The sequence below is a fragment of the Hippocampus bargibanti genome, linkage group LG07, assembly GCF_051943395.1.
Source record: "Hippocampus bargibanti isolate YZ-2025 linkage group LG07, ASM5194339v1, whole genome shotgun sequence".
Classification (NCBI taxonomy): Eukaryota; Metazoa; Chordata; class Actinopteri; order Syngnathiformes; family Syngnathidae; genus Hippocampus; species Hippocampus bargibanti.
Genome location: NC_142740.1, coordinates 2,758,182 through 2,779,868, shown reverse-complemented (window position 1 = coordinate 2,779,868; position 21,687 = coordinate 2,758,182). Strand labels below are relative to the sequence as shown.

The 21,687-nt window shown below is 37.4% G+C and overlaps 1 protein-coding gene across 1 annotated transcript in view; it reads left to right on the top strand.

The window, feature by feature from the left end:
* wwc3 (WWC family member 3) overlaps positions 1–21,687 on the top strand; it is a 51,180-nt gene that overhangs the window by 27,151 nt on the left and 2,342 nt on the right. Inside the window, exons 6-18 of the mRNA XM_089001498.1 lie at positions 3,517–3,646; positions 5,553–5,708; positions 5,781–5,842; positions 7,414–7,740; positions 10,161–10,250; positions 12,378–12,901; positions 14,451–14,571; positions 15,740–15,820; positions 17,149–17,235; positions 17,550–17,745; positions 17,815–17,985; positions 19,606–19,716; positions 19,783–19,950. Of these exons, the coding sequence (XP_088857624.1) occupies positions 3,517–3,646; positions 5,553–5,708; positions 5,781–5,842; positions 7,414–7,740; positions 10,161–10,250; positions 12,378–12,901; positions 14,451–14,571; positions 15,740–15,820; positions 17,149–17,235; positions 17,550–17,745; positions 17,815–17,985; positions 19,606–19,716; positions 19,783–19,950 (2,224 nt within the window). The remainder of the gene's footprint in view (positions 1–3,516; positions 3,647–5,552; positions 5,709–5,780; positions 5,843–7,413; positions 7,741–10,160; positions 10,251–12,377; positions 12,902–14,450; positions 14,572–15,739; positions 15,821–17,148; positions 17,236–17,549; positions 17,746–17,814; positions 17,986–19,605; positions 19,717–19,782; positions 19,951–21,687) is intronic.

Genomic DNA, 21,687 nt, shown 5'->3' with positions numbered 1-21,687 from the left:
ATATTTTTATAATTATAAGCCTAATTTTCGCTGTATTTGAGGAACAAGTCCTCATTTACCTCCAGTTATTCTTTCTAGCTCGTTTTAAGTTTTAGGTGTCAGCAAGGAGCTCGCTAGCTAGCTAACGCAAATAGCTAAGGTAGTAATAATACAGTCACTGTCTTTTTGTCTTGGGAACATTTGTGAGCGAAAGTAAAGCTCCGCCTCCTACAGGATAAGGAAAAAAAAAAAAAAACGACTTTTAGGAACTGCAAACCAAGGGTCGCTGGAAAAGGGAATTGTGGAAGGGAGAGGGGGAGGGATGAGGGGGGGGTCTCCACCTCAGGAAGAGGATGCACCAGTGCAAGAGGGAGCCAAAAGAGAGGAAGTGGAGGGCGGGGTGGTGGGCGTGGGGGTCCGCACAATTTTGAAAAACACTGCCGTTGAGATATCGGCGAGCAAATTCCTCAGCACTTCCTGACTCGCTTATCTGCCAGATGTACGCCACTGCACACGTTCCCAGAATAACCTGCTAAGATGGCGCGCGATGTAGAAATGCAACACTGACATACCTTTGTGTGTGTGTGTGTGTGTGTGTGTGTGTGTGTGTGTGTGTGTGTGTGCGTGCGCGTGTGCGTGCGCGTGCGCGTGCGCGTGTGTGTGTGTGTGTGTGTGTGTGTGTGTGTGTGTGTGTGTGTGTGTGTGTGTGTGAGAATTTGCGCTCGGTGGGGCTTTTGGTAAACAAATGGGAGAAAATAAACATACATTGCCCCCCCTCCCGCTGTATTGTGCTGCAATGGGATCCAAAGGACCCCATTGGCAACATTGAAATAAAGTAAAACTACTCACTATTTGATGACAATGCAAAATGGGTTCAGAAATAGGCACTATACAATAGTAATAAGTTAATTATTATTATTATTATTATTATTATTATTATTATTATTATTATTGTTATTGTTGTTTTTATTGTTGTTTTTATCATTATTATTAATAGTGTTGTGTGAAATGTTAAACTAATTCTAACAAATATTATTATTATTATTAAATTCGTGAATGGCAGTGAATGAGTTAATATTCTTGTATATTTTCAACTTCATTTTGTATATATAATATGGATTTTAAGTTTATAAAACTACATTTTTCTTAGTATAATTGTGCCTTTCTTATAAAATGTTTTTTTTTCATGTTCTTGAAATTACAACTCAATTTGTGTCAATATTTTGATTTTATTCGTCTCAAAATTTCTCTCGCTGTTTTTTTTTTCCTGGCAAAATTGACATTGGTCATAATTACGCCGAATATGACATTTTTGGACTATGACTTCATTTTTGGAATGTATAATAACTCTTGTAATATGGTCCCCCCTGACCCACTCCCCCTTTTTTTTCAGTATATGACCCCCCTTTTTGTCAGCATGTAAACTTCACATCCTTGCTGGTGCGTGCGTGTGTGTGTGTGTGTGTGTGTGTGTGTGTGTGTGTGTGTGTGTGTGTGTGTGTGTGTGCGCGTGTGTGCGTGTGTGCGTGTGTGTTTGTATGACTAGTCTCGTGAGGACCACTAACATTTTATATCATACGTAGTGAAGGACATTTTTAACAAGTGTCGACCTTTTGGCAGGTCCTCACAAGTTTTTCATTCTAAAGGCATCTATAGGGTCTATATATGTATATGTTAAAGTTTCAGAAAGGTCCTCACAAATTCACCCAAAATGATTTTTTTGGTGTGTATTTTCATTCCACTTGGATACACACACTTTTTACTCACTGTGTGTGTTTATATATGTGTGTGTGTGTGCGTGTTTAATGAGAGGAAAAAGTTCATACCGCAAAAAGTAAAATGATATTTTAACTAAATTCACTATAGGGGTGAGGACTTTGAATGTACCCATTCAGAAACCTCACTCCTGCTGTTATTTCAGTTTCAAGTCCACTTTTTATTTCTTTGTTTTTAAAGAAGTTGAAGTGGGAAAGGGTGACATTTAGTATTCAAATGTAACACTGGTTCTTCTCTAAACTTATTAGCAACGGTGGTCCTCACTCCTTATCTGGAGTTATCCGGACCTCACAAAACCATTGAAACAGGAATGTGTATGTGTGTGTTTGCATGACTGGTCTTGCGAGGAACACTAACATTTTATACCATACATAGTGAGGACATTTTGAAAAGTGGACATTTTTTCATACCACAAAAAGTGAAATGATATTTTAACCAAATTCACTATAGGGGTGAGAACTTTGAATGTACCCATTTAGAAACCTCACTCCTGCTGTTATTTCAGTTTCAGGTCCACTTTTTCTTTAAGTTCAAGTGGTAAATGGGGTGACATTTAGTTCTTCTCGAAACTCATTAGCAATGGTGATCCTCACTCACTATCTGGAGTTATCCGGACCTCACAAAACCATTGAAACGGGAATGTGTGTGTGTGTGTGGGGGGGGGGGGGGGGGGATTAGCAGGGTGGGGCGGGGGGTTAATTTGTGGTCCGAACAAAGCCGGGCTTGTTGCCTGGCTGCTTTGCTGAACACTACCTGCTGTTGAAGTGCCGTGAAGGAAGCGGGTTGCGGTGAACACGGCGGCCACGTGCCGGGCCCGGCGACAGGGAGGGACCCCCACCCCCCACACAACCCCCCCATCCTCCCTTTGCAACCACGCTGTAGAACATAAGCCAATTCAAGGCACCCAACGACATATTGGTTCTGTTTTTTTTTTTGTAGTTCAATGATGAAAAGACACTTTGAAGCACACATACACACTTTCAAGGCGAACTTGAAACGCTGGCGCTTGTGGCTGCCGCTGCTCACCCACAGAAAAAAAACGTATCCCGTGACTGTAAAGTGACCTTGAGAGTTTAGAAAGGCGCGTAAATAAATTAAATGTATTATTATTAAATAAATTAAATGTATTATTATTATTATTATTATTATTATTATTATTATTCTCTTAGTGGAGAAATTGACATTTCACAGCAGCAGAGTGATGAAAGGAAGAAGTAGGAAAGCAAAATACAGGAGCTGCTGTAAAGGTAGCCACTTTCACGGCGCCATCTTGAAGTGTATGAAACTCGTAATGTACGACGCTCCCCTACTTAGGAACATTCGAATTACAAACAACAGTACATACGAACATTTTTATAGTAATATGTAGTATTCTCTCCGGTTTTACATGTACATATCTTTATAGGGTATATATTTTATTAAATGTTTATTTTTAAGCACAAACCAACCAATACAGGGTACTGATACGAGCCTTAACCATACTTGTATAAACCTTAAACATACTTATATAAGCCTTAAAAATAGATTCCATATAAAATATAGCATTGAAGCAACTTACGAACAAATTCACCTTACGAACGACCGTTCGGAACGTATTTCGTTCGTAAGTTGGAGAGCGTCTATAAGTCATTTTTAGTAGAATGGCATATTTTTTATGCCACCGTTTTTCGTCTCCATCTCATATCTGACACTTCATGTGATTCGACTTTTGATACGTGTACGTAATTGAACCCATCCCTTTTTTTTTGTGTCCCGGTTCAGGATCGACCGTAAGATGTCGTGCAGTCAGACCAACTACAAACTGGACGAGGCCCAGGCCATCTTCAACGAGCTGCGCAGCATTAAGAAGGTCATCAGCGCGGGCGAAAAGGAGAGGCAGGACCTCATCCAGGTGGGATTCATTCACTCCTCAACTCCTTTCTAGACATGTGAGTCAGCCGGAAAAAAAAAAAAAAAAAAAAGAACACATGACAAAGCCTGTGATTCACTGGCGAAAAATCTTTTTGTTTATTTGTGCTACTATGAACCTCTATTCGCCTCTGGCATCGCCGCTAACAGCAAGCATCTAAGAAATAGCCAAGAAAATGATGAACTAGCACCATGGCTAACAACAAGCATCTAAAACGTAGCCAAAAATATGGAACTAGCATCATGGTGAACAACAAGCTTCTAAAAATAGCCCAAAAATGATGAACTAGCATCATGGCTAACAACAAGCTTCTAAAAAGTAGCCAAAAATTGAGGAACTAACATCATGGCTAACAACAAGCATCTAAAACGTAGCCAAAAAATATGGAACTAGCATCATGGCGAACAACAAGCTTCTAAAAGTAGCCAAAAAATGATGAACTAGCATAATGGAGAACAACAATCTTCTAAAAATTACCAAAAAATGACAAACTAGCATCATGGGTAACAAAAACCATCTAAAAAGCCAAAAAATGGCGAACTAGCATCATGGCTAACAACAAGCATCTAAGAAATAGCCAAAAAAATGCCAAACTACCATCATGGCTAACAACAAGCATCTAAGAAATAGCAAAAATATTTATGAACTAGCATCATGGCTAATAACAAGCATCTAAAAAGTAGCCAAAAAATGATGAACTAGCATCATGGAGAACAACAATCTTCTAAAAATTACCAAAAATGACAAACTAGCATAATGGCTAACAACAACCATCTAAAAAGCCAAAAAAATGACGAACTAGCATCATGGCTAACAACAAGCATCTAAGAAATAGCAAAAATATTTATGAACTAGCATCATGGCTAACAACAACCATCTAAAATGTAGCCAAACAAATGATGAACTAGCGTCATAGCTGACAACAACTATCTAAAAAAATAGCCAAAAAAGACAAACTAGCATCATGGCTAACAACAAGCATCTAAAAAGTAGCCATAAAATTACAAACTAGCATCATGGCTAACAACAAGAATCTAAAAAGTAGCCATAAAATGACAAACTAGCATCATGGCTAATAACAAGCTTCTAAAAATAGCCAAAAAAGGATGAACTAGCATCATGGCTAACAACAAGCTTCTAAAAAGTGAGGAACTAGCATCATGGCGAACAACAAGCTTCTAAAAGTAGCCAAAACATGATGAATTAGCATAATGGCTAATAACAAGCATCTAATAAATAGCCAAAAAGATGACAAACTAGCATCGTGGCTCACAACAATCATCTAAAAAGTTGCCAAAAAAGGATGAACTAGCATCATGGCTAACAACAAGCTTCTAAAAAGTAAAAAATAAAAAAACGGAACCCATGACAAAGCACAGGGTTAGGGTTAAGCCTGTGATTCACAGTCACAGGATAAGTTTTTCTGTGGGTGAGCAGCGGCAGCCACATGCACCAGCTTTCACTCAACCCGGAAGTAAATAGATAGTAAGCTAGCAAGCCAGCCAGTAGATAGCTAATAGATAACCAGCCACCCAGATAGCTATATAGCTAATAGATAGCTAAATAGATAGAAAGCCAGCCAGCTAGTAGATAGCCAATAGAAAGCTGTTATGAAATGTTGTTATTCTCTTTTATCTGCCATCTCAATTCCATTTTTAGGGAGACTCGTACTCTTCAAGGGGGATCAATACCAAGCCCACTGCTAATTTCCGCTGCTAATTTATGCCTGCGCGCCCTCTAAAATTGGCTATGTAATTACCTAAAGAGGCCACAAGATGGCAGCAAAGCATTTACAGCGGACAGGATCACGATAAATCGTGAATATTTTTCATGAATGACGATTACGTCGCTAATTATTTATTATTATTATTATTTTTTTTTTTTGCAGAGCCTGGCTAAGCTAACGGTGAACTTCCAGAGCAGCTTATGTCCGGGTGACGCGCCAGGCGAGGTGGTCAACATTAGCGGAGGGGCCACGGCGACCGGCGAGCAGCGTCAGGAGCAGTACTGCGACGCCGGGTGTCAGACGGACATGATGGGAGAGGTTGGGGGTGTCCTTTTGTCCTCATGATAGTCGCAGTTAAGTGTCGTTGATTGACGGCCATTTTGTTTGCAGGATTCCTCCCACGTGGTGGACAAAGTCAAAGTCAACTGGCAGTACGAGGAGGCGAAGAAGAAGTAAGTGTGTTGGACCCGTGTTTTTATCCACTCTACTAAAAAAAAAAAAAAAACACTTGAGCCACTATTTTATGATATATTTTATTTTTTATATTTATTTTTCAGTATTATAGATTCGGATTAGATTAATAATAATAATAATAATACATTTCATTTTAAGCGCCTTTCAAAGCTCTCAAGGACACTTTACAGTCACAGACAAGCATAGGTACTATAATAAATAAAATACAATCACAAATAGAATACAATGAATAAAATAAAATCACAAATAGAATACAATAAATAAAATACAATTATAAATAGAAACAAGAGAAAGAGCTACACAGTAAATGTGATTTTAAATAGGTGTCTTTTGAGATGGGATTTGAAGGTGGGAAGAGAATCCATGTTACGAATGTTGGGAGGAAGTGAGTTCCAGAGTTTGGGGGCGGAGCAGCTGAAAGCTCTGTCCCCCATCGTGCTGAGACGGGCAGGGGGAGGCACACAGAGGAGGAGGGTGGAAGAGGATGTGAAGGAGCGAGAGGGAATAGAAATGAGCCTTTATTCGTCTCACAGTTGATATATATATTTTTTTGAGTTATTAAATTTATTTTGTTTGACATATTTTTTTTTATTTTCTTTTTTTATCTTTAATATTCTGTTTCTGGTTTTTGTAAATGACTTTTATTTCGTGTATTTTATAATCTGTTTCTCCGAGATGTGTATTTTTTATGCATATGTTTGAGTAAAATTGAAACGATTAATATCGTAATTTCCAAATTCCAAAGATATAAATACATAATATAATACAATACAAAAATATAATACATATGGATAATAATAATAATAATAATAATAATACATTTCATTTATAAGCGCCTTTCAAAACTCTCAAGGACACTTTACAGTCACAGGATATTTTTTTCTGCGGGTGACCAGCGGCAGCCACACGCACCAGCGTTCACTCAACCCGGAAGTAACTCAAATAGATAGAAAGCTAGCTAGCTAATGGATACAATAATAATAATAATAATAATAATAATAATAATAATAATACATTGCATTTATAAGCGCCTTTCAAAACTCTCAAGGACACTTTACAGTCGCAGGATATTTTTTTCTGCGGGTGACCAGCGGCAGCCACACGCACCAGTGTTCACTCAACCCGGAAGTAACTCAAATAGATAGAAAGCTAGCTAGCTAATAGATACAGTAATAATAATAATACATTTCATTTATAAGCGCCTTTCAAAACTCTCAAGGACACTTTACAGTCACTGGATATTTTTTTCTGCGGGTGAGCAGCGAAAGTCACACGCACCAGCGTTCAAGTCTCTTTCCAGGAAAAAAAAAATGAATCCGGTCATGTGTTGCCGGTCGTTCTTCGTGCGCCTTTATTAGTATCACAGTGGAGAGATTTACATTTGCCAGCACTGTTTTTGATTGAACACATAAACAACAAAAAATCAAGGCTCGTGAGAGCACTTGCTGATGGCTACCTACTCAGGTGACATCTTGGATTTAAAGACTTTTATAATTGTTTAAAAATTATTTCCGATTTCATGCCTGTGGTACCCCTCTTTGTCCACTAGGGTGCAGAGTATCCAGCACCAGCTGGCCCAGCTTGACAGCGAAAGCTGGTCGGGCCGAGCCGAGGCCGACCGGGACCGCGATTTCATGCAGCTGTTGCGTGAAAAGGAAGCTCTGCTGCACGAGATCATCATGGTCAGCAAGCACCACAAGAAGGCTCACGTTCCCGATCCGGATCCAGATCCGGATCCCGATCAGAGTGCAGGTCCCACCGATCTGAATCCCGATCCCGTTCCTGACACGCTGCGGCATCTGGAGGAGGAACGTTGCCGATTGGAGGAGGAAGTGCAGCGGGCGCACAGCTCGCAGAGTCAGGGAGCCAATCAGAGGTCAGCATCGTCTTATCGTGTACAAAAAAATTACAAACTAGCATCATGGTTAACAAAGAGCATCTAAAAAGTAGCCAGAAAAATGAGGAAATAGCACCGTGGCTAACAACAAGCTTCTAAAAACTAGCCAAAAAATGACAAACTAGCATCATGACTCACAACAAGCATCAAAAGGTAGCCGTAAAATGAGGAACTAGCATCCTGGCTAACAACAAGCTTCTAAAAATAGCCCAAAAAATGATGAACTAGCATCATGGCGAACAACAATCTTCTAAAAATATCAAAAATATGACAAACTAGCATCATGGCTAACAACAAGCATCTAAAAAGTAGCCAAAAACATTATGAAATAGCATTATTGCTCACAACAAGCTTCTGAAAATTAGCCAAAAAATGACAAACTAGCACCATGGCTAACAACAAGCATATAAAAACTCACTAAAAAATGATGAACTAGCATCTTGGCTAACAACAAGTATCTAAAAAATAGCCCCAAAAAAATGATGAACTAGCATCATGGCTAACAACAAGAATTAAAAAGTAGCCCCAAAAAAATGACGAACTAGCACAATGGCTAACAACAAGCATCTATAAAGAAACGCGAAAAACAACAAGCATCTAAAGTCGTCCAAAAAATTATTAAACTAGCATCATGGCTAACAACAAGCATCTAAAAAATAGCAAAAAAAAGACAAAATAGCACCATGGCTAACAACAAGCATCTAAAAAGCCGCCAAAAAATGATGAACTAGCTAGCATCATGGCTTACAAAGTCAAAGTCAGCTTTATTGTCAAATATGCTAATATGCATGACATACAGCACAGATGAAATCAATGTCCTCTCTGACCCGGCGTGCACGGCACATACTGTATATAATGACTTTAACAAACATAATAAACACGAAAATGCCAAACTAGCACCATGGCTAACAACAAGCATCTAAAAAGTCGCCCAAAAAAATATTAACTAGCATCATTGCTAACAACAAGCATCTAAAAGTAGCAAAAAAAAATGACGAACTAGCATCATGGCTAACAACAAGAATTTAAAAGTCGCCCCCAAAAAATGACGAACTAGCACAATGGCTAACAACAAACATCTATAAAGAAACACCAAAAACAACAAGCATCTAAAGTCGCCCAAAAAATTATTAACTAGCATCATGGCTAACAACAAGCATCTAAAAGTAGCAACAAAAAAAAAAAAGATGAACTAGCATCATGCCTAACAAGCATCTAAAAAATGGTTAAAAAAAATGACGAACTAGCATCATGGCTAACAACAAGAATTTAAAAGTAGCCCCCAAAAAATGACGAACTAGCACAATGGCTAACAACAAACATCTATAAAGAAACGCCAAAAACAACAAGCATCTAAAGTCGCCCAAAAAAGTATTAACTAGCACCATGGCTAACAACAAGCATCTAAAAGTAGCAACAAAAAAAAAAGATGAACTAGCATCATGCCTAACAAGCATCTAAAAAATGGTAAAAAAAAAAAATGACGAACTAGCATCATGGCTAACAACAAGAATTTAAAAGTAGCCCCCAAAAAATGACGAACTAGCACAATGGCTAACAACAAACATCTATAAAGAAACGCCAAAAACAACAAGCATCTAAAGTCGCCCAAAAAAGTATTAACTAGCACCATGGCTAACAACAAGCATCTAAAAGTAGCAACAAAAAAAAAAGATGAACTAGCATCATGCCTAACAAGCATCTAAAAAATGGTAAAAAAAAAAAATGACGAACTAGCATCATGGCTAACAACAAGAATTTAAAAGTAGCCCCCAAAAAATGACGAACTAGCACAATGGCTAACAACAAACATCTATAAAGAAACGCCAAAAACAACAAGCATCTAAAGTCGCCCAAAAAATTATTAAACTAGCATCATGGCTAACAACAAGCATCTAAAAAATAGCAAAAAAAAGACAAAATAGCACCATGGCTAACAACAAGCATCTAAAAAGTCGCCAAAAAATGATGAACTAGCTAGCATCATGGCTTACAAAGTCAAAGTCAGCTTTATTGTCAAATATGCTAATATGCATGACATACAGCACAGATGAAAACAATGTCCTCTCTGACCCGGCGTGCACGGCACATACTGTATATAATGACTTTAACAAACATAATAAACACGAAAAAGCCAAACTAGCACCATGGCTAACAACAAGCATCTAAAAAGTCGCCCAAAAAAATATTAACTAGCATCATGGCTAACAACAAGCATCTAAAAGTAGCAAAAAAAAAAAAATGATGAACTAGCATCATGGCTAACAAGCATCTAAAAAATGGTTAAAAAAAATGACGAACTAGCATCATGGCTAACAACAACCCTCTAGAAATTCTTGCTTGAGTTCAGAATAATAGTTGGTGTTCATGACGTGTCATCGTTGAATATTTGTGTCCAGGCTCCTGCAGCAGGAGAAGAGGAACGCGTTACTGCGACAGCTGGAGGAGGCCACTCGCATCACCACCTACCTTCACTCTCAGCTCAAGAGGTACGTTCGCCCGGTTCAAGACGCAAAATGATATTTTACGAGTCGTCTGACAAGTACTAATTTTGGGGAAGTTACAGTGAGAATAACATCAAAATAAGTGAAGAAAATGTTATTTTTAAACATAAATGTTTTCTTCATTGAAAGAAAGCACATTTAAAGGACAACCGATGTCACTTTTTTTGTGTTTTTAACTGACATCAGAAAAACGTTTTATAGCATCTAAAATACTCAAATCACACAGTATATTTGTATTCAAATGCAAAACACCAATAAAAATGACTTAAAGTGTCCAAAATCTGCCAAAAAAATTGAGCTGCGAATTGGGCATTTTCAGAAAGTCCCGCCCCCAGTTTGTGACATCACGCCAAGACGTCTTGCATTGCTCGAGAATCAAAACAATGGCTTCAGATTCAGAGAATATGCTTTCTTGTTACACATCAGAATCAGAATCAGAATCAGAATCATCTTTATTGCCAAGTATGTAGAACACACAAGGAATTTGTTTCCGGTAGAACACGCTGCACTAGTATCGTCATAAAATCCAGTTATGAATATGATTCAAATAGTTCTGAAGAGGAAAGCATACATGTTTGCAATCGATTAAAGAATTATATGTGCCATTTTGAGGCAACATTGGGAAAAAAATCTCTCACCAAAAAAAAAGAGGCACAAAATGGCGACCTCCAGTGGCCACCTCCGTTTCCACAGGCTGATAAATTCCTTATATGGAGCTTGGATGCCCTCTTCTGGCTTTTGGGTGCAACACGGTTCTCAGATCAAACATGTACAGCAAAATACATTGACGTGATGGAAGGACTGCTACAATTTGTCTTTTTTTTTTCGGTCTGGGGGTGGTCCTTTCGTGACGTCACTTACGGACTCGTCACCAACTCAAAAATAAGACTTCGTGAATATTCAGAGCGAGTCTTAAAACGTAAAATATAGCTATATGCGGTGGAATCTTATTAAAATACGCTCAGTAGAAGTCATTTGAAGCCATTTTACAAATTATGGACACAACTTGTCCGGAGATGTCGGTTGTCCTTTAAGTAAGTCATTCTTTATATTACAATTATATCGTATTAAAACGTCTGTATCAAATTTGATACTCCAGCTTTAAAATAAGATTTCCCCTAAATTGTCATTTCATCCGGTATGTCATCTAAATAATGCTTACTAAAATACAAATATACTATTTTGATGGCTTAATTCATCTAATTAACTCATTCACTGCCATTCGCGAATGGAAACTTTACAAAAATATTACGTAGAGCGCCATTCCCAAATTTTTTTTCGGGTTTTATAATAATAATAATAATAATGCATTTCTTTTTTAAGCGCCTTTCACAACTCTCAAGGTCATGTTTTTTTTTTCATCCTTGGTTGCCGATAAAGCGCTGGCCATGGCCTCTGTCAATGTTTTTGATTTTCCACAAGTGGGCAGAATTCCCTTTTTGTCCAAGTTAATAATAATAATAATATAATAATAATAATAATAATAAATGTCATTTATAAGCACCTTTCAAAACTCTCAAGGATACTTTACAGTCACAGGATAAGTTAGCGCTTTGTTCCAGCTTCAGCTGATGTTAAAGCGCTATATAAAACAATACGTATGTATTTTATTGTATTTTGGACAGCTGCCCTCGTTTCTAGCTCAAATAACTGCAGACCCATATGATTTACGAATTAACTCTTTTTTTTTTTTTATTCTTACTTTTGTCTGACAATACAATAGCACATTTATTATACATAAAATAATGTATATTTTGTGTAGTTTTAAGGCTTATTTAGTAGAAAATTATGTTTTATGGGGACCTGGGAACGGATTATTCTCATTTTAATGATTTCCTATGGGAAATTAATTTTTGGGATACACACCTCGCCTTACACACACACTTTCTGGGAACCAATTAAGTTCGTAAGCTGAGGTATCACTGTAATAGACTTGATCGGCTGAAAAAAAAAACACTTCTTCCAAGGAGCAATTTAATTGCCGTCAACGGTTTCTTTTTGATTGACACCCAACTCGCGATACAATAGACAAAATGGCCGCCTTCGAACCCGTTTCATTCGCATGAACTCCATCCCGTCCTCAATTAACTTATTCCTATTCCCGTCCTCCAGCCTGTCCGCCAGCTCCCTGACGGTATCGTCCAGCAGCAGCCGCGGCTCGCTGGCCTCCAGCCGCGGCTCGCTGACGTCCAGCCGCGGTTCTCTCAGCTCCATCAGCTTCAGCGACATCTACGGCGTGCCGCAATACGAGCGCCACGACGAGCTGGCGGACCCCCACCTGCGTTTCACGCTACCGGCGGAGGCTTACGCGCCCGAGCCTGCGGCGCCGAGCAAAAGCAAGCGCGCTCACGACACGCCGCAATCGCTGGCGTCGCTGTCGTCGCGCTCGTCGCTGTCTTCGCTGTCGCCGCCGAGTTCGCCCATGGATACGCCGTATCACGCCGCGTCCCAGGACAACCCACTTTCGCAGATGACCGAGGAGTACATGGAGCAGGCGGGACGCGGGCTGCTGGAGGGTCTACGCGCCCATTCGCAGCAGCAGCAGGAGGCGGCGGTTGCCATGGTTGCCGCGCACGCTGCTGCTGACATAAAGAGCCACCGAGATGCGGCGTCTCAGGGGGCTTTCAACTCATCCGGTAAGACAATGATATCAAGCATCCATCCAATAATTCAAATCCCATTAACTCATTCACTGCCATTCACGAATTTAATCGGGAATTGGAAAATATGACATAAAGCGCCGTTTCCGAATTTGTTCGGTTTTTTTTTTTTTTTTTCATGCTTGGGTGCTGATAAAGCGCTGGCCATGGCCTCTGGCAAATTGAGTTGTAATTACAAGAAAACAAAGTTAGGAATTAAAAAAAAAACATTTTACAAGGAGAAAGGCGTAATTATACTAAGAAAAATGTATCGTTTTATAAAGTTAATACAGTGATACCTCGCTTTACGAACCCCTTGGCTTACGAACTTTTCGGTTTCCGAACGTTAACTTGATGAAATTTTTACCTTGGCATACAAACTATTTTTCGGGATACACACGGAGCTGCCACAATGAGTGATGTGTCGTTCGCCAACGAGCCCGTTCTCCGAACAAGAAAATGGCAGCCGGCTTGTTTTGGTCCTCTATCCACAATTGATGAGGAACTAGGTAAAATTATCGCAGAGAAAGCACCTGCAAGGGATCAATCGTCAAGATGGTGAAAGAAGCCTATGTTCCTCATCAAGTGTTTAATGCTGAGGAAACCGGCCACTCCATTCCATCAAGCCATCAACGACCATCAGAAAGGTCAATAAAATGACTTTATTATACTGTACAGTTTATTTCTTTAATTATAATACCATAGCACATTTATTATACGTAAAATAAGGTATATTTTGTGTAGTTTTAAGACTTAAAAAATTAGAAAGTTATTTTTTATGGCGACCTGGGAACTAATTATTCTCATTTTAATGGTGTCCTATGGGAAATTAATTTTTGGAATACACACTTTTCGCCTTACACACTCTGTCTGGGAACCAATTAAGTTTGTAAGCCAAGGTATCACTGTATATATTTTATTTTTCGCCACAAACCAACCAATACAGCTGACTTATGCAAGCCTTAATCATACTTATATAAACCTTAATACAGTAAAGTCTCGTTATATCGATATTCAAGGGAGTCCGAAAAAATATCGATATAACCGGGACTATCGATATATCCGACCCTGTTTGTATGTAATTTTCTCAGTGCGTGCATAGAAATAGTATCGATATAATCGGGACTATCGATATATCCGATATCGATATAACCAGACTTTACTGTACTTATATAAACCTTAAACATGCATTCTTTACAAAATATAGCACTGAAGCAACTTACGAACAAATTCACCTTACGAACGACCGTTCGGAACATATCTCGTTCGTAAGTTGGGGAGCGTCTGTATTACCATTTGCACATCATTCACTTAATGTACACCAAAAAAAATAAAAATGTCCCTCCATTCCCAAAGTGCAAAACATGAGTCGGTGTGCTCACACCCACAAGGGCGATAGGATAAAAAAAACCATTCCACGTTCCAGTCACACGTACATGCTAACGTATGTTGTGTCCACGCGTTATGTCAACACGAGTCGGCTAGCGTACGCAGGTCAACAAGGGGTCCGTTGCATTCACGCACACGCATCAACTGTCATGTTCAGGGGTGACTCTACGCGGCAACAGCGGCAGCAGAAGCAGCAGGAGGACCAGGAGAGTCTCGGCTGGCATCTCCGAGGACGCTCTGGCCACCGATAGCGGCGTTTTCGAAGCTTGGGGGAGGAGGTGAGTCAAGAGGAAAAAAAAAAACGATTGCTTGGACACACACTTAAAAATCATTCTTATATATATTTAAATAAGGATTTGCCATTGTAAATACTGTTCCGGTTTGATATTTACAATTGTAGATAAAAAGCTAACTAGCTAGCTAATAAATGACTAATAGATAGCTATCGAGCTAGCTAGCTAGCTATGTAATGTTCAGTGTATAGTGACACCCTTCACCACAGGGTAATTCAGTTGGGATACATTTTCAGACGTCTGAAATTCACACTATGATAGCTGGCTAGCTCGATAGCTATATAGCTGATAGATAACTAGCTAGATAGTTAGCTAGCTAGATGGCTAATACATAGCCAGCTAGCTAGATAGTTAGCTAGCTAGATGGCTAATAGATAGCCAGCTAGCTAGCTAACTATCTAGCTAGTTGTCTATTAGCTATGATAGCTGGCTAGCTTGATAGCTATGTAGTTAATAGATAACTAGCTAGATAGTTAGCTATCTAGATAGCTAATAGATAGCCAGCTAGCTAGCTAGTTATCTATTCCCTAATAGATAGCCATCAAGCTAGCCAACTATCTAGCTAGTTATCTATTAGCTAGCGAGCTAGCTTTCTATCTGAGTTACTCCCAGGTTAAGTGAACGCTGATGGCTAGATAGCTAGCTAGATCGCTAGCTAGCTTGATAGCTAATGGATACTTTCTATTAGCCACAGCTAGATAGCTAGATAGCTCAATGGCTATCTATTAGCCACACGCGCCAGCATTCACTGAACCCGGATCTTTTAGCTATGTATTAGCTAGCGAGCTACCTTTCTGTCTCTGAGTTACTTCCGGGTTGAGTGAACGCTGATAGCTAGCTAGATAGCTCGATAGCTAATGGATACTTTCTATTAGCCACAGCTAGATAGCTAGATAGCTCAATAGCTATCTATTAGCCACACGCGCCAGGGTTCACTCAACCCGAAAGTAACTGAGATAGAAAGCTAGCTCACTAGCTAATAGCTTCCGAGCTAGCCAGCTATCATAGTGTGAATTTCAGATGTCTGAAAATGTATCCCAACTGAATTACCCTTTGGTGTAGGGTGTCACTATACTCTGAAAACTAGATTGCTAGCTAGCTAGCTAGCTAGCATTATTATTCTTTGTAGCTATCATGTCCTTTCTTCCACCAGGGCGGAGGAGCCTGAGGAGATGTCCTACCTGAAGGAGCAGACGTCGGCCAGCGAGCCAACGCAGATCCAGCTGGGACTATTGTGAGTTTCTTTTTGGTGTGGAAAAAAAGAAAAAAGTCACCGATGAAATATCAGATTTTATTTTTTTTTTAGCATATCAAGCACATAAACATAAAACGAGAACACTCGTAAGGAGATGCTATAAGCCACAACTCGCACGCAGACTAAGTTAAGCTCCTGATGTCATTTACTAGTTCACACCCCTTAAAGGCACACAATTTATGTTAAACGCTAAACAGAGTGGTGACAAAAATCAATCAATTAACTTATATGCTAGCAATTGATGCAAAACGCCATGGCCATACGTTAGCAATTGATGCTAACGTATGGCATTGTCATTTTGGTTTAGCGATTTGACACAAGGGGTGGAGCAAAACATGGAGACAAACAATACAATACTCATGAGCATGTGTTCTTTTACACCCTGTAAAAAAAATGAATATAGCTAATGCCAAACTGTGGCTAACTGAAATATTTATGACCTTACAGTCACATATCTCAACATTTCTGTGACACCAAAATAATAATAATAATAATACATTTTATTTTAAGCACCGTTCAAAACTCTCAAGGACACTTTACAGTCACAGACGAGCATATATGTACTATAATAAATAAAATATAATCACAAATGGAATAAAATAAAATGCCACTAGATGGTAGCATTGCAACACTCTGATTGCCACCACCTGAGCTCTTGAGTCACGGTTTTTTAATAATAATAATAATAATAATAATAATAATAATAATAATAATACATTTCATTTCTAAGCGCCTTTCAAAACTCTCAAGGTCACTTTACAGTCACTGGATACGTTTTTCTGTGGGTGAGCAGCGGCAGCCACACGCGCCAGCGTCTACTCAACCCGGAAGTAACTGAAATAGATTGAAAGCTAGCTAGCGAGCTAATAGTTAGACTGCTAGCTTGGTAGCCGTACAACTAATAGATAGCCAGCCAGATAGCTAATAGATAGCAATTAGATAGGTCGCTAGATAGCCAGCCGGGTAGTAATCATAACCATATCTGGACTGATTTGGTTCTTCCTTAGTTGACATACCTGTGCGCCAGTTTGAGAGTTCGGAATGTTCAAATTTTTCGTTAGAAGGTTTTGCCGTAGCATAACAATGAATTTGAGAAGAAAAAATAACATTTTTTCAATGTACCGTATGTATTCGAGTATAACGCGCACCCCTAATTTTCAATTAAAAATCGGTATAAAATTTTGTTTCACTTTTTCTCGGCTCGGTAACAGTATATCAATTAAAATATGATATTGGTAATCGTGCTTAACTCCTTGATCCAATTTGCGATTGTCATTCTTCGTCTTTCCTCATTGTCCTCGATGCAGGTGGGAGTCCACATCCCAGTCTTTGCGTCTTCATCTGCTCCAACTCAAGAACCTCAGCAGGTCTGTCCTGAGGGAAGGATACAAAATGTGAGTCCTGTCACTTTAATTCGACTTTTTAATCGATGTAGTGTTTGTCACGACGCTCCCCTACTTATGAACATTCGAGTTACGAACGACATGAACATTTTTGTAGTATTCTCTCCAGTTGTACATATCTTTAATGAGCATATAATAATAATAATAGTAGTCATAGTCATCGTAGTAATCATAGCAATAATAATAATATGGGTCTGGAGTTATCTGAGCTTGAAATGGGGGCAGCTATATTTTTCTCTCGAGTTAAATTGGCTGAATTTTCTTAGTTTCCGCAAACCAGACCAACCTTGGGTGTATGTTGTTAGCTTCGTGAAGGTCCACCTGATTGCGCCGGACGCGGGTCGGGCCTGCGCCGTCTACTGCTGCACGGCTCTGGAGCCGCAGACCCACTTGAGCTTCAATGAAGGCTTCCGCGTTCCTGTTCCTGCTAACACCTTGAACGGGTGCGCACTGCAACTGTCCCTGTGCCTGTTTGGACCGCAGGCTCAGGAGGAGCTCCTGGTACGTCTGAGCTGGAGATGAGAAGAAACGTGGTTCTCCGTTCATTGTCGGGTCAATTTTTGTGCGTAGGGTATCGCACGGGTGGGCCTGGACGAGTGTGAAGAAAGTCCCGACATGGTCTACCACTGGCTGAAGGTCCAAATGCTTGGCGGGGCGGAGCCTGCAAGACCCGAGTTGAGGACTCAAGGCCAGAGGCGACATCACGACGGGCCAGAGGATGAGCACAGACTGAGAGCCCTGGTAGATTTTACTTCATAATTCGCCATAAACTTACCAACCGGGTATGGTGTGAAGTAGGGTATTTATTGGAAAAAAAGACAGGATTTATATTAAGGCAGATAAATATCAAAAGGAAGGCATTCATCGAAAAGACTGTAAAATAAGGAATTTATTTAAGAACACAAATAGTTAATAAGGCTTTAAAAAATCTGGATGTACAGTAAGGCATTCATTGAAAAGACAATGTAAAATAAGGCATTTATTTAAGAAAACAAATATCTAATAAGGCTTTAAAAATCTAGATGTACAGTAATGCATTCATTGAAAAGACAGTGTAAAATAAGGCATTTATTTAAGCAAACAAATATTTGATAAGGCTTTTAAAAGAAAGTCTGGATGTACAGTAAGGAATTCATTGAAAATACAATGTAAAATAAGGCATGTTTTTAAAGAAAACATATTTAGCAAGGTGTTTAAAAAAGTCTGAATATACAGTAAGGCATTCATTGGAAAGACCATGTAAAATAAGGCATTTAGTAAAGCTAGAAAACATTTAGTAAAGCTAGAAAACATTTAGTAAAGCTTTAAAAAAGTCTGAATGTACAGTAAGGCATTCATTGAAAAGACAATGTAAAATAAGGCATTTATTTAAGCAAACAAATATTTGATAAGGCTTTTAAAAAAAGTCTGGATGTACAGTAAGGAATTCATTGAAAATACAATGTAAAATGAGGCATTTATTTCAGAAAACATATTTAGGAAGGTGTTTAAAAAGTCTGGATGTACAGTAAGGCATTCATTGAAAAGACAATCTAAAATAAGGCATTTATTTAAGAAAACATTTAGTAAGGCGTTCATTGAGAAGACGCAGTGTAAAAGAAGGCTTTTATTCAAGAAGACATGACATACTTATTTAAAAAGGTGTGGTGTATAGTCAGGCGATTACTAAAGACATGATGTACAGTAAGGCTTTCGTTGTCAAAGATATGATGCGTATTAAGGTATTTATTTTAGAAAACACATGGTGTATAGTAAGACATTAAAAAATCTTAATGTACCATTAGGCATTCTTTGAAAATTCATGATGTATGGTAAGGCATTTATTAAGAAAAACGTGATTAAAAAAGTTATCGTACATTAAGACATTCATTGAAAAGACACAATATATAGTAAGGCTTTTATTCAAGAAGACATGACGTACTTCTTTAAAAAGGTGTGGTGTCTAATCAGGCGTTTACTAAACGCATGATGTATAGTAAGGCTTTCATTGTAAAAGACATGATGCGTATTAGGGTATTTATATTAAAAAGGTGTGCTGTATAGTCAGGCGTTTACTAAAGACATAATGTACAGTAAGGCTTTCGTTGTCAAAGACATGATGCATATTAAGGTATTTATTTTAGAAAGTCATGGCGTATAGTAAGGCTTTTAAAAAGTATTGATTGACAGTAAGATATTTATTATAAAGACATGATGTATAGTCGGGATTTTTTTCGGACATGATGTATAGTAAGGCATTTATTAAGTATATGTATAGTAAGGTATTTAAAATGAAAAGACACAGTGTATAGTAAGGCTTAGTATCATAAGCTATTGACCTTTAATGCTCACGGAGCTGAACCGTGTCTGTCACCAACCCAGGAAAGCTCGTGCGCCCCGTCGTCCGGAACGGACGCCGACTTGGACCCGCCGCAAGCTGAGTCGACGGATAGCGGCTACGAACGAGCGCTAGCAAAGGCGGCCACGCTAAAAGTAAGGAAGGCTGCGGCGGAATGTCCATGTTTATTTTGAATCCTTGAATTTGCGGCGTGGCGACAGGTGGAGAAGGCGACCATGACGGAGGGCCACTTTGCAGAGGCGCTGCGAGTGCGGGGAAAAGAAAGGGGCGGGGCACGCTGGGGACACGGGGCCCCATTTATGCGAGGCGGCACCCTCGCCCGCTCACAAACCTTCTCTCCCGGGGCTCGCAGTCAGTATGTCTGTAGGGTGAGTCCATACGTACTCTACATATACACACAGTATCAACAATTCGATAAACATATAAATAGATCAATAAATAGGTGAATAAATAAACACATACATAGATACATGCATACATACATGCATACATCCATGCATACATCCATACTTACATACATATATACATACATAGATACATACATACATGCATACATGCATACATACATAGATACATAGATACATACATACATAGATACAAATAAATAGATGTATAAATAAATACCCAAATAAATAAACAATAAATAATAAATAAATAAATGAGTAAATTAATAACTACATGAATACATAAATAACTACATGAATAAATAAATTAAAACATAATTACATTAATACATGAACAAATACACTAATAAATAAATACATAAATAAATAAATGAATAAATAAATAAATAACTACATGAATAAAGAAATTAAACATAAATAAATACGTACATAGATAAATTAATACATGAGTGAATAAAGCAACACAAAAATAAATAAATAAATAACTACATGAATAAATACATTAAAACATAATTAAATTAATACATGAACAAATAAACAAATACACAAATAAATAAATAAATAACAACCTGAATAAAGAAATTAAACATAAATACATAGATAAATTAATACATGAATAAATAAAGCAACACAAAAATAAATAAATAAATACATGAACAAATACAGCAGTAAATAAATACCCAAATAAATAAACAATAAATAAATACATTAATACATAGATAAATAACTTCATGAATAAATAAAATAAATTCAAATATAAATAAATACAGGATAAATTAATAAATGAATAAATAAACAAATACACCAATACATACATGAACAAATACATGAATAAATAAATAAACATATAAATAAATAAATAAACACACAAATAAATACATACATAAATAAATACATAAATAAATGAATACATGAATAAATAAATAAATAAATACATACATGCATACATAAATAAATAAACAAACACACACATAAATAAATACATAAATAAATGAATAAATACACGCACAAATAAATAAAAAATGCACAAATAAATAAACACATAAATAAATATATAAATAAACAAACACACAAATAAATACATACATAAATAAATACATAAATAAATACACGCACAAATGAATAAAAAATGCACAAATAAATAAACATATAAATAAATAAATAAACACACAAATAAATACATACATAAATAAATACATAAATAAATGAATACATGAATAAATAAATAAATAAATACATACATACATAAATAAATAAACAAACACACAAATAAATAAATACATAAATAAATGAATAAATACACGCACAAATAAATAAAAAATGCACAAATAGACACATAAATAAATAAATAAACACACAAATAAATACATACATAAATAAATACATAAATGAATAAATACACGCACAAATAAATAAAAAACGCACAAATAAATAAACAAATAAATACACAAATAAATACATACATAAATAAATGAATAAATGAATAAATACACGCACAAATAAATAAAAAAACGCACAAATAAATAAATAAATAAATAAATAAATACACAAATAAAAAATAAATAAATAAACACACAAATAAAAAAAAAAGTAAATAAACACACAACTCAATAAATAAATAAAAATAAATATCAAACTAAATAGATCAATAAATAAATACATAAATAAATAATCTTCCACCTCCACTTGAAAATGAAGCCC